The sequence below is a fragment of the Scyliorhinus torazame genome, chromosome 4, assembly GCF_047496885.1.
Source record: "Scyliorhinus torazame isolate Kashiwa2021f chromosome 4, sScyTor2.1, whole genome shotgun sequence".
NCBI lineage: Eukaryota > Metazoa > Chordata > Chondrichthyes > Carcharhiniformes > Scyliorhinidae > Scyliorhinus > Scyliorhinus torazame.
Genome location: NC_092710.1, coordinates 194,323,908 through 194,338,224, shown reverse-complemented (window position 1 = coordinate 194,338,224; position 14,317 = coordinate 194,323,908). Strand labels below are relative to the sequence as shown.

Here is a 14,317-nt window from a genome sequence, read left to right as displayed (position 1 = left end):
AGTGCTATTATTTTCCTTACTGAAAGCATTGGCAAGATAAACAGCGAGTAGAATAATTGGAACTAATTTCTATCTGCTTTGTGGCTGCAGAACACGTGTGGCAAGTCTCTGCCACATTCGTACTGCCCGGATATTACCAGTGGTTTCTACAATGCATACATTGCTTGTGCCCAGAATATGTATTGTGCTGATGAGGAAGGAATAACACCAACATATCTCCACCATCTCTCTTTCCTGGCAAAGTTACTGCAGTGGAGTAGGAGGTGCTCCAAGAAAATTGCTGCCACGGCAAAACAATAGAAGTTCAACTACAAAGTTTTTCCCCATCAGAAACTGATACCGAAATAACAGATTTGCTTATCAATAAATCCTATTGATTTCATTACTTACCCAGCCAAACCTCTCCAAACTGTCCAGCGCCCAGTTTATTTAACATCTTCAAGGATTCTCTTGGGATTTCCCACTCATCAGGCCACCATGGCTTCCGGGGAATCAGCATTGGACATGGTTTAATCAGACGTTGGCACAATCCATCGGAATTTTCTGAAGAAATAATATCGGTGGTCAGTCACCTAAGACATTCCTGTATGATTAGAGTGAGGTTTGTGTTTTATTGGCTGCATATACTTACTTGCATAATACAAAACAAGTTTTTGTAAAGTGGTAAATGTGGCTCTAGGAGTGATATAATAACCACCATTGTCAAGGGTTCTAATCTTGTAGTGCTTCACTATTTCTCCATGTTTCGAGTCATAGTCCCTCACAGAAAGTGAAAAGGAACCTACACAAGACAGCAAAAGAGATGGTTAAACCTTTAATGAGTCAAATGCGATCAAATAAACAATAGAATTTTACCATAACGAAGACCCGTCTTCACATTCAGTGGCACTACCACCAAGATAAATGGGATAGATTTTGAACAGATCTAACAACTCAAGACTGGGCAACCATGAGGCAGCAGCAGAATTGTATTCAACCACAATCTGTAACTTACGGCCACTCTACCATTACCACCAAACCAGGGGATTAACTCTGGTTCAATGAAGAGTGCAGGAGAGCATGCCAGGAGCAGCACCAGGCATACCAAAAAATGAGCTGGCAACCTGGTGAAGCTACAATGTAGGACTACTTGTGTGTAAACAGCATAAGCAGCAAGTAATAGACAGAGCTAAGTGATACCACAACCAACGGATCAGATCGAAGATCTGCAGTCCTGCCACATCCAGTTGTGAATGATGGTGGAAAATTAAACAACTCACTGGAGGACTAGGCTTCGCAAATGCCCTCATCCTCAATGATGCAGAAGCCCAGCACATATGTACAAAATACAAGCATTTGCAACAATCTCCATCCAAAAGTGATGAGTGTATGACCCATCTGGGCCTCCTCCAGAGGGCACCAGAATCGCAGATGCCAGTCTTCAGCCAATTTGATTCTCTCAACGTGACATCAAGAAGTGGCTGAAGACATTGGATACTCCAAATGCTATGGGCCCTTCCAATATTTCAGCAATAAGTCCTGAAGACTTGTTCTCCAGAACTTGCTGCACCCCTACCAAACTATTCCAGTACTGCTACAGCACTGGCATCTACCCGGCAATGTGGAAAATTGCACAGGTATATCCTGTACACAAAAATCAGGACAAATCCAACCCAGGAATTTCCTGCTCCATCAGTCTACTCTTGTTCATCAGTAAAATGAAGGGGGTCATCAACAGTGCTGTCAAGCAGCACTTACTCAGCAATAACCTGCTTGCTGATGCTCAGTTTGGGTTCCGCCAAGGTCACTTATAGCAACGTTGGTTCAAACATGGACAAAAGAGCTGAATGCCAGAGGTGAGATGAGAGTGACTGTACTTGACATCAAGGTTGCATTTGACTGAGTATGGTATCAAGAAGCCCTAGAAAAACTGGAGTTAATGGTAATCGTGGGGATACCCTCCGCTGTTTGGAATTATACCTGGCACAAAGGATCATGGTTATGGTTGTTGGAGGTCAATCATTTCAGTTCAGGACATCACTGCAGAAGTTCATCAGGGTGTCTTAGGCCCAAACATCTTCAGCTACTTCATTAATGAAGGTCAGAAGTGGGGATGTTCACTAATGATTGCACAATATTCAGCACCATTTGTGACTTTTCAGGTAATGAAGCAATCCATGTCCAATTACAGCACAACCTGGACAATGTCGAGGCTTGGGCAAACAAATGACAGTAACATTCGTGCCATACAAGTGCCAGGCAATGATTATCTCCAGCAAGGAATAATCTAACCATCACCCTGTGACATTCAATGGCATTGCCTCACTGACACCCACACAATCAACACCCTGGAGGTTGGCCACAAACTGAACGCCGGCTACCGAATTCTCCGGCGCCGTTTTTTGGCGGGGGCAGGGATCACGTTGCGCCGGTGGGGGCCGTTGGCAATGCCCCCCCCCGGCGATTCTCCGGGCCCCGTATGGCCGAGCGGCCGCCAGTTTTTGGCCAGTCCCGCCGGCATGAAATAAACAAGGTCCATACCGGTTGGACCTGGCTCTGTGGGTGGCCTGTGGAGTCCTCGGGGGTGCGGGGGGATCCGGCCCCCGGGAGGGCCCCCCACGGTGGCCTGGCCCACAATCGGGGCCCACCGATCTGCCGGCGGGCCTGTGCCGTGGGGGCACTCTTTCCCTCCGCGCCGGCCTCTGCAAAGCTTCGCCATGTCCGGCGCGGAGAAGAAACCCCATGCGCGGGGATCACATCAGCGGTTCTGCACATGCGCCAGAACACGCTGGCGCTCCTGTGCATGCGCCAACTCGCTCGGCGCCAGTTGGAGTGGCGCCAACCACTCCAGCACCAGCCTAGCCCCTGGAAGTGCGGAGGATTCCGCAACTTCTGGGCGGCCCGACGCCGGAGTGGTTCATGCCACTCTTTGGCGCCGGTACAGCCCGCCCGCCGGTTGGGGGAGAATCCCGGCCAAGGTTCCTTCGTCAGCATCCGTCAAACTCATGACAATTACCTTCTAGAAGGACAAGGGAAGCAGACTCATGGGAGGCCTACCACCTGGAGGTCCCACCACCCCCCAAGCCACTCACCGCACTAACTTGGAAATATATTGCCATTCCTTCACTGTCGCTGGCTCAAAATCATGGAACTCCCTCCATAATAGCACTGTGTGTGCCCTACACCACATGGACTGCAGCAGTTTAAGAAGGCAGCACAACACCACCTTCTTAGGGGCAATTAGGAATGGGAATTAAATGCTGGCCAAGGCAGCAACAACCACATCCGATGAGTGAATTATTACAAATGCATTTATATAGCTACTCTCATGGCCTTAGAATTCCCCACAGTGCTTAAATTTAATTAGGTACTTCTGAAATGTAGGGTCAGATTTTTGAGGAGTTGTGTAGACTCCAGGGTGCATTAAAACTGGCAGGTGGGACCTGCATCTGGAAGTGTCACCAACATTTCCGACAGATATAATTTTTGCTTGTATGTGAAAAGGGGTGGGATGTGACGCACACACATGCTGGAAACTCAAACTCAGCAGGGCAATTTGAACGGGATTGGGAAGCCCGGTGAGGCCTCTCGGGACATCTACCAGCTTATCGCGCTCCTGTTCGGTTGCGCCCAAACAAGTGCGTGATGCGGCTGGTAAATGCTGGGAGAGTCCTCCTGCAGGCTTCCCAACAGCCAGTAAGCCTCACGAGATCTACCCAGACCTTGTGAGGCATCACAATCAGGGTCCCACCCACAATGAGTGGGACCAAGCCGCGTACACCTAAGTAAGTTTAAAACCCGCTTAAGCATGCTGACTCGGGCACCCGGCATCAACCAGCCTACCCAGGGAGCTCTCAGCCGGGTGAGAACTCAGTGCTGGTCCATTACACTTGGAGTATAGTGTTCAATTCTGGTCACCACACTACCAGAAGGATGTGGAGGCTTTAGAGAGGGTGCAGAAGAGATTTACCAGGATGTTGCCTTGTATGGAGGGCATTAGCTATGAAGTTGAATAAACTCGGTTTGTTCTCACTGGAACGACGGAGGTTGAGGGGCGACCTGATAGAGGTCTACAAAATTATGAGGGGCATAGACAGAGTGGATAGTCAGAGACTTTTTCCCCAGGGTAGAGGGGTCAATTACTAGGGGGCATAGGTTTAAAGTGCGAGGGGCAAGGTTTAGAGGAGATGTGCGAGGTAAGTTTTTTACACAGAGGGTAGTGGGTACCTGGAACTCGCTACCAGAGGAGGTGGTGGAAGCAGGGACGATAGTGACGTTTAAGGGGCATCTTGACAAATACATGAATACGATGTGAATGGAGGGATACAGACCCCGGAAGTGTAGAAGATTTTAATTTATACGGGCAGCATGGTCGGCACAGGGTTGGAGGGCAGAAGGGCCTGTTCCTGTGCTGTACTTTTCTTTGTTCACACAAATGTGGACCACGCGGAACAGCACCCAAGGGGTCTCCCAAGCCATCGGAAGCCCCTGGGCAATCAGGGACAGTGCAGGGTGGCCCCCGGCCCTCCCCCTGGAATGCTGGCACTGTCAGGCTGGCACCTTTGAACTGCCACACTGACACTGCCAAGGTGCTGGGTGGCACTGCAAAGTCAGAAGCAACACTGCCAAGGTGCCAGGGTGCCCAGGTGCCAGGGTGCCACTGCCATGGGTCAGGGCCTGAGGTGGGCCATGCCCGTGAAAGGAGAGTGGAGGAAGGGTATGAAGGCTGTGGGGTGCAGGGCTGGTATGAGAGGGCCTACGGAAGGGGAGGCCCAAAAGGGGGTGTGGGAAGGCCTGAAAAGAGAGGCCCTCAGCGACTCCATAGCAGGGTGTCATCACTTTCATAGAATTTACAGCGCAGAAGGAGGCCACTCAGCCCATCGAGCCTGACTGGCTCCTGGAAAGAGCACCCCACCCAAGGCCAACACCTCCACCCCATCCCCACAACCCAGTAACCCCACCCAACACTAAGGGCAATTTTGGACACTAAGGGCAATTTATCATGGCCAATCCACCTAACCTGCACATCGTTGGACTGTGGGAGGAAACCGGAGCACCCGGAGGAAACCCACGCATACACGGAGAGGATGTGCAGACTCCGCACAGACAGTGACCCAAGCCGGAATCGAACCTGGGACCCTGGAGCTGTGAAGCAATTGTGCTATCCACAATGCTACCGTGCTGCCCACTTGAGGGGGGGGGGGGGGTAATGCCCATGTGTGTTGGTTGATATTGCCCATGTGTAGGGGGTGAGGGGGACCCACAAGTCCCTTTGAGATCGGGACACCTTTTTAAAATGTGCCCCAATCTCTGAGGAGCCAGCCTGGCCACGAGTTCCCCTGTGATGAAAATAATTCTAAGTGTTGGCTTGACTGTGGAGAATCTCCCCAGAGCCCAAAAAAGTGACTAAGTGTGAAACTCCCAGAAAACCTGCCACAAATGACACTTAGAAACATCTGCATTAGATCACGCCCCTTGTCTCTTGAAGGGCGGAAAAGGTACATAGAAGTTCCAAGGTGTCCAGTTATTCAGGTGGCAAGTCCTAATTGAAATAAAGCTCCTTGCGTGTGTCAACAAGTTTGGAAAAAACATTTTCTAGCAGTTTCAATGACTGACATCCCCTTAAGGGCTATCATTATAGCATTGTTAAGAGCTGGCTGCTTTCCAAAATGTATCATTTTCACAGTGGGGTTTTGACAGCGTGGGAAGATGGGGTGCTATTGAAAATTCACAGTTTGATTAACATTTAAAAGAGGTTATTGTTTTTTTAAATAAATTTAGAGTACCCAATTATTTTTTTTCCAATTAAGGGGCAATTTAGCGTGGCCAATCCACCTAACTTGCACATCTTTGGGTTGTGGGGGTGAAATCCACACAGAGACGGGGAGAATTTGCAAACTCCACACAGTGACCGGGGGCCCAGATCGAACCCGGGTCTTCAGCCCCGTCAGCAACAGTGCTAACCACTGCACCACCGTGCTGCCCGACAAAGAGGTTATTGGAGTATCGATGTCTTTGGTGTGTGCTTATGAATACAGATGTTTTATAAAGGATTAAGTGCTTGATAGGGTTTAAAAATATTCAATGGGCTATTATGAATGGGGCTGTCTTTAATGTGGTGAACTCTGTATTTAGATTTTATTTAATTTCATTTCAGCATGGCTCCTGAGGTGTCCCATGGTAGAAACAGGATGAATTGACATTGAGGGTGTAGGGCACCATGGGTGTAAATGGGGGATATGAGTTGATGTGGAGAGTATGAGGGGCCATTGGTGGGTGGGGGCATGGGTTAGCATGTCTTAGCATATATGAGGAATGTGGATTTGTTGCAGAGATGAGGGGATGTGAGAAATGTGACGAATGAAGGAATTTATGCATTGCGCAATTTAAGGTTGAAAACCTTGGATTAGAGTGTGGTCGACTGCTGTTTTTTTTAAATTATTCTATTTTGCAGGTTCTGGAAGCTTTTAGCACACAGTAAGTGAAATTAACAGAGGATTATGTTTTTCAGTCTGGGCTAATGCACTGTTGATTGACTGAAAATAGTCCCTGGGGAGTTAATTTGCTTTCTGTCCCTGGAAAGTTTATTTGATTTTTAGCTTGGGGAGATGATGTCAGTGGTGGATGGAGCTCCGAGACAGCGAGATTTTGAAAATATTTTTGGGAGAGAAGAGTTTAATTCTGATCTGGCGGGATGGCATGGTGGCGCAGTGGTTATCTCTGCTGCCTCATGGCACCAAAGACCTGGGTTCAAATAAAGGCCCTGGGTCACTGTCCATGTGGAGATTGCACATTCTCCCCATGTCTGCGTGGATTTCACTCCCAGAACCCAAAGATGTGCAGAGTGGGTGGATTGGCCACGCTAAATTGCCCCTTAATTGGGAAAAAAAGTCTGATCTGGTGTAGCCATCTGGGACGGCCACTTCCAACTAGGTGCAGAGTAACTTGCAAAGACTGGCGGGTAAAATGACAAGCCAAGATTCAGGCAGGCTCAGAGCCTGAAATGCATATTTGCCAGAAATTCCGTCAAATTAGCATTGTAACAGGGCCGATTAGCATTAGATGGCCCATCTTCATGAAAACAAAGGACTTGTATTCCAGCAACCGGGACAGTCCTGGACACTTCGGCGCCACTCCCTGTCCAAGGGAAACGCAAACGGGGTCAGTGAACGCTTGGGACACGTCCAGCCATCCAGATCCCCGCCCACTTATTGGTTAAGGAATCGAACGGAGTGATCAGGGATCACCCAATTAGTAAGGCCCAAATCGAAGGACCGCCCAAAAGAGCACGAAAACCCCCAAGTATAAAGGAAGAGTTCGCCATATGCTCGCTCTCTTTTGGCCTTGGTACCCCGGTCACGGCCATTGCCAATCGCAGCAACACCAGAAGAAAGTTCGAGTTCAACGCCCACTACCAGATGGATGAGCCCAGCTGAGCAGCAGTTACCACTTCGAACCCGAGAGATCCACAATTGAACAGCGGCCACTGTTTTCTGACCTAAGCCGGGTGCCTGAAGCTAAGTACAGGTTGTCTTGGTTGATAGGTGTAGTTAACTAGTAGTGTTTATGGTGCATGACTAATTGTATAAATAAAGTACCCTTGACCTTGAACTAACTAACTGGTGTTTGGCTCTTTGATCGATAGCCGGTTGAAACTTGTGGTGGTATCATTTGATACCTGGCAACTCTAAGCATTTCTACATAGACAATATAGAAAGAAGGCAAATTCACTGATTGCCATAATTGGAACAGAGCCACAGAAAGCACAGAGAAAAGAGTATAGGAAAGAAAGCACAACACTGGCAACTCTTGTTATTTTTTAAACCACAAGTAAAGACAGTTGTCTTTCCCAATAGGATGGTTTAAAAAAAAGAGTAATAATATTTGAAGCGGAGCAGTCTTGTCTGAAGACAAGGAAGAGGCTGAAACAACTCAGTTGAAGCAGTTATTTGAAGATGTTCAGAAAGAGTCTTCAGGGGTTTTAACTGGGGCCAAGAATCTGTTCATACAGCAAGTATTACTTTATGCCATGCTGGTTTTAAGCTGCATTAAGAGCTGGTATGTTTCTTTTCTTGTCGTTTAATGGGGAATTGTGCAGTAGTGCTAAAGGAGTAATTGTAAGTCGTTCTTTTCAGGTGTAAAGTTAGTTTAATATTGTATTCATAATAAAGTTTTCTTTTAAAATACCAAATACCTATTGTTTCATGCAATCACTCCTGGAGCAAATCATTCTTTCCGCACAGTCTTACAAAATGAACTAAAATATTGGAGTTTCGGTCCAGTATCCAAGCCACTGTTGGGGCCTGGTCTGTGACCTTAATAGAAGTGATGGCTAGAGGGCCTAGTGTGCAAGAAAACAAATGGGGCAATTACTCAGTAAACCGAGGTGGGTCTCTTAAACTGTCTCAGCACCTGGCAGCCCCTGTGGCTGCCGCCAATGTAGGTCGATGCGAGCTAACCCAACCCCATCCCACACCTGGACCCCTGGGTGAAACTTGTGCCATGAAGGGCACTTTCTCGTGAGGTGGGTGTGCTAGGCCGGCCGATTTCCTGACTTGATCTATCAGCCTCGGGAGTAAAATTCTAGCCCGTAATCACTGTTGCTCAACTAATTTTGCACACAGCAAGGTCTCACAACAATGTGGGTTATGTTCTCACTCCAGGGGAGTGATACAAAAATCCACAAGTTGTTGACTCAAAGGTGAGACCACTACAACTAAATCAAAGCTGCCTGCTTGAAATAACAATATTGTGAGAGTTAACATTCTTGCAGATTCTCAGGCACAAAAGAAAATCTAAATAATAGTATTTCAATTTACAGAACCTTAAAAACTCACTTTTCTGATTATTAGAGAAAACCTATGAAATGTTTAGTTCTCAACCAGATATGTTTGAAGGTCCAACTAACTATTCTAATCTAAAGATGTGAAAAGGTATTTATTTTAGCAAACATCCAAAATAGAAACACGGCCCATAACTTCCAGTTTCTGCAGGGTTGCATTTAGGGGGCAATTCAGGGGCAATTTAATAAGTTTATTACGTGTATCCTGCAGCTATATCCAAGGATATATAGGCCGGGATTCACCAATATCGCGGCCAAGTGTTGACGCCAGTGTCAAAACCGGCACGAGCGACGCCGGTGTTACCGGGCCTCCAGGCCCAGTAATTCTCCTCTTCTTCGGGGGCTAGAATGGCGCCGGAGTGCTGTGCGCTGCTCCGCCGCTGAAAGCCAGCCCAACACGGCCGGCGTGGGTCAGCGCATGTGCGCCACAGCCGGCGTAGATCCGTGCATGTGCACCATGGCTGTCTCCTCACCGGCGTATGCGCGTGGTTGCCGTCTCTGCGCTGGCGCAGAGCAACATGTCGGCGACCAAACAGCGGGCCCGATCGCGGGCCTGGACCCTGTGGAGGTCCCTCCCGGAGTCAGACCCCCCCGTCGGGACGTCCACATCAGCCGTGGGTTCGGGTTCCCGCCGGGTGGTACCAGGTCTGAACCATGCCGGAGGGACTCGGAGGAACTCAGTGGGAGTTTGGCCCGTCGCGCGAGGAGTGGCCCCCGACGGGCGCAATGGCAACCGCACGGGCTCAATTGGCGCCGATTCCCCAGTCACCGGAGAATTGGTGGCCCGGCGTTGGAGCGGCGTGGCGGGATTCTCATGCCCCCCCAGCGATTCTCTGACCCGGCGCGGGCTCGGAGAATCGCTGACATAGTTTTCCATTGTGAGTCACTCGCTGTCACATTAATGTCACATTAAAGTTTCTGACGCTAATCTGTATAAAGCACATTGATAAATTACCAACCTTTATTAGTTTCACTCTCTCGGATTAGAAAAGTTCCTAACTTATTGCCTGGTGATAACAATTGCCTCTCAGCATCTTTGCGGGTTATTTCTCTGAAGAACCATCTGAAAATTGGTAAACAGGAAACCGTTAATGCATGTTTAGCTTGACTCAGTTGATAACAGTCCCTCTCTTGTTGTGCATAGCACTGAGAAAACCTTATCCTGTCTATCCACAACAGTCAGCCATATTGAACTAACTTTATTTGCACCTCCCCAACAGAGAGGGCAGCAGAGAGAGCAATGTAACAAAATGCCCAGTTCTTGCAATATGCTAAATACGCTGAATCTTCCATGTACATAATTTCACAGAATACAATATGACTAAAACAATATCAACATCCCTGGAATTGAACAGGTTGAATTGCATATTTCTTGCTACTTTAATCAAAGCTAAAACATACATGACCAATACTGCCAGAGTAGTTTACATGTAAAAATATTTTTCCTTAACATCAGCATGTATTTAACAAAAATATCATCATTTGACAAGAAATAATGAAAAGAACAATTTCCTTCTTCACTCCTTCGTACATACTTTCATTTAATCCATCTGACTTTTGAAAATTCTGTCTTTTATCTTTTCCAAATGTAAGAATTCCGCCAAATCACTCACCCACCCAGCTGCTTTGGGTGGCTGCAGAGCCCACCACCTTAACAAGATTCCTCTCCGGGCTATCAGGGAGGCAAAGGCCAATAATATATTAGCCTCTCTCCCCATCTGCACTCCCAGTTCGTACGACATCCCGAATATCACCACACACGGGCTCGGGGCCACCTTCACTCCCAAAATCTCTGACATAACCCCTGAAAAAGCCTCCGAAAACGACACTAAATTCGGGCAAGGCCAGAACATGTGAGTATGGTTTGCCGGCCCCCTTGAACACCGCCCACATTTATCCTGCATCTCCAGAATTAAAACGACTCATCCACGATATTGTCATGTGCACTCTATGCGCCACTTTAAATTGAGATAGGTTCAACCTTGCACAAGAGGAGGGCCTCGCTCTATACCCCCACTTCAAATACAACCCCCGTCCCCGTCCCCCCAGCTCCTCCTCACACTTCCATTTTGTCGTGTTGGGTGCTCTGCTACACAGACGAACAACACGGTTGCGGAAGGTACAACTCAGTTTTATTACTAACAGTATTAACATTTGTAAACTGGTTACTGTGGTTCGTTGATTACCCTCTAACCTGTGGACCCAGCCCTAACACTATCTTGGCGAGGTACTCAGCACATGGTGAATGTCTGAGTGGCTTGCTGTGAGCTCTGTGCCCTGAGCTGTCTCCTGCTGGAATGAATCGGAAGTGTCATGTTCCTCGTTGTATAGTGTGTCTGCTCTTGCTTGTGATTGGCTGTGATGTTGCGTGTGTATCGATTGGTCCGTTGATCTGTCCATCAGTGTGTATGTGTGTTTGCACCATGATGTTTATCTGAATATCTGACATCCCCCCTTTTTTTACAAGAATATGTGCCTATGTGGTAATAAATATGGATGTGTACTGAGTGCAGCTAAATGTTTGTGTGTGCAATATCTACAACATGTACATGAGGCTAAACTATATACATAGGAAGGTGTCAGGTGCAACATAGCAATGAGGTTGTACCATTAACAAAACAAGTGTAAACATCAGGCATCAAAAACGAACTCCTGTAATGACAAAAGAGAAACATATTAACCTAGTGGCATAAAACTTTTAGTGAGACCAATGTTCAAACAGGCTCATAAGTCCAGCCTAGTAGATGGGCGACGAATTCGGGTTGACCGCCTCAAGGATGGGTCAGGAACCACCGGCTGAGGAAAGGGCCTGGACACAGGCAGCAGAGGAATGGGCATGGTGGCAGGAAGCTCCACAAATTCGACATCAGGAACAACAGGAGGGTGTGGCACCGGCGTATGATCACGTAGCGAGCGCGGAAGCAGGCGAAGAGCCCGCCGATTGCGCCGGCGAATGGAGCCATCAGGCATGCGAACCAGGAACGAGCGGGGAGCCACGCGTTGGAGAACTTCGGCAGTTGGTGACCAGCCACCTTCCAGCAGGTGGATGCAGACGTTGTCTCCAGGTGCCAAGGCAGGAAGATCAGTTGCCCGAATGTCATGTGCCACCTTCTGCTGTGCACGCTGCTGTCGCATCCTTGGCAGTACTGGAATGTGGTCGAGTGTAGGGACAAGAATGGATGGCACAGTGGTCCTGAGGGCGCGACCCATCAACAGCTGGGCTGGTGAGAGGCCAGTGGCTAGTGGGGCCAAGCGATAGGCGAGCAGGGCTAAGCAGAAATCCGATCCGGCAGCAGCAGCCTTGCAGAGGAGCCGCTTGACGATATGAACGCCCTTTTCCGCCTTGCCATTTGACTGGGGATGCAGAGGGCTGGACATCACGTGTGTGAAGCCATACGAAACAGCAAAAGAAGACCATTCTTGGCTTGCAAAACAGGTCCCATTGTCCGACATGACAGTAATCGGAATGCCATGTCGAGCGAAGGTGTCTTTGCAGGCCCTTATGACATCGGACGATGTTAAATCGTGCAGGCGTATGACCTCTGGATAATTTGAAAAGTAATCTATGATGATTACGTAGTCCCTGCCAAGCGCATGAAAGAGGTCCACACCCACCTTCGACCAGGGGTACGTCACCAACTCATGGGGCTGAAGCGTTTTGGGGGGTTGCGCCGGCTGAAACCTTTGGCAGGTGGGGCAGTGGAGCACCATGTTGGCGATGTCGTCGCCGATGCCCGGCCAGTACACAGCATCTCGGGCCCTCCGTCTGCACTTCTCAACCCCGAGATGGCCTCGTGCAGTTGGTCGAGGACCAGCTTGTGCATGCTGTGTGGAATTATAATCCGGTCCAGCTTTAGGAGGACACCGTCAATGACGGCCAAGTCGTCTCGGACATTGTAGAATTGTGGGCACTGTCCTTTAAGCCACCCTCCCGTCATGTGGCGCATCACACGTTGAAGAAGGGGGTCAGCCGCAGTCTCCCAGCGAATACGGGCCAGACTTCAATCGTCAGCTGGCAGATTGGCCGATGTGAAGGCCACATGCGCTTCGACCTGACAGACGAACCCCTCCGAATCGGGCGGTATGCTTACTGCTCTGGATAGGGCATCCGCAATGATGAGGTCCTTACCCGGGGTGTAGACCAGTTGGAAGTCGTACCTCCGGAGCTTGAGTAGGATGCGCTGGAGGCGAGGGGTCATCTCATTCAGGTCTTTATGTATGATGCTGACCAGGGGACAATGGTCGGTTTCCACTGTAAAAACTGGGGGAGACCATACACGTAATCGTGGAACTTGTCTATTCCGGTCAACAAGCCCAGGCACTCCTTCTCAATCTGCGCATAGCGCTGTTCTGTGGGGGTCATAGGCGAGGCCCGCGAGGCATAGGCGACCGGGGCCCATGATGCAGTGTCGTCCCGTTGCAGGAGTACCGCCCCAATGCCGGACTGGCTGGCATCAGTCGAGAACTTCATATCCCGAGAGGTGTCGAAGAACGCCAAGACCGGGGCTGTGGTGAGCTTAATTTTGAGCTCCTCCCATTCCTACTGGTGTGCGGGCAGCCACTGGAACTCCGTGGACTTCTTGACGAGGTGGCGAAGAGCCGTTGTGTGGGAGGCAAGGTTGGGAATGAACTTCCCCAGGAAGTTGACCATGCCTAGAAATCGTAGCACTGCTTTCTTGTCTGCCGGCTGCGGCATGGCTGTAATGGCGCTCACTTTGTCTGCATCTGGACGCATTCCAGACCGGGATATGTGGTCCCCCAGAAACTTTAGCTCAGTTTGGCAAAAGGAGCACTTTGCTCGGTTGAGGAGCAGGCCGTGTTCCCATATCCGCGCGAAGACACGCTGGAGACGACTGATGTGCTCCTGTGGTGTGGTGGACCAGATGATGACGTCGTCAACATAGACGCACACCCCTTCGATGCCCTCCATCATCTGTTCCATGATTCTATGGAAGACCTCGGATGCCGAGATGATGCCAAACGGCATTCTGTCATAGCAGAACCTGCCGAAAGGAATGTTGATGGTGCCCAGCTTTCGGCTGGACTGATCCAGTTGGATCTGCCAAAAACCCTTCGAGGCATGAAGCTTTGTGAAAATTTTAGCCCGGGCCATTTCGCTCGTGATCTCCTCCCGTTTGGGTATGGGGTAGTGTTCCCTCATGATGTTGTTGTTCAGGTCTTTCGGGTCGATGCAGATCCGGAGTTCGCCAGAGGGCTTTTTAAAGCACACCATGAAGCTGACCCATGGCGTGGGTTCCGTGACCCGGGAAAGCACTCCTTGGTCGTGGAGATCCTGCAGCTGCTGCTTGAGGAGGTCTTTGAGTGGCGCTGGGACTCTACGAGGTGCGTGAATGACCGGGGTGGCATCCGGTTTGAGCCGTATTCTGTAGGTATAGGGCAGTGTGCCCATGCCTTCAAATGTCTCCTGGTTGTGGGCGAGGAGCGAGTGGAGCTGCGCCCTAAATTCAGCATCCGGGAAGTCTGATGTGCCTTCTG

General features: G+C 49.3%; 1 protein-coding gene across 1 annotated transcript in view; it reads right to left on the bottom strand.

Annotated features, from left to right (window-relative positions):
• Positions 1 to 14,317, bottom strand: part of blk (BLK proto-oncogene, Src family tyrosine kinase) — a 195,283-nt gene that overhangs the window by 62,153 nt on the left and 118,813 nt on the right. The window contains exons 6-8 of the mRNA XM_072499052.1: positions 9,781 to 9,884; positions 632 to 781; positions 391 to 543 (exon numbers count right to left, since the gene is read on the bottom strand). Of these exons, the coding sequence (XP_072355153.1) occupies positions 391 to 543; positions 632 to 781; positions 9,781 to 9,884 (407 nt within the window). The remainder of the gene's footprint in view (positions 1 to 390; positions 544 to 631; positions 782 to 9,780; positions 9,885 to 14,317) is intronic.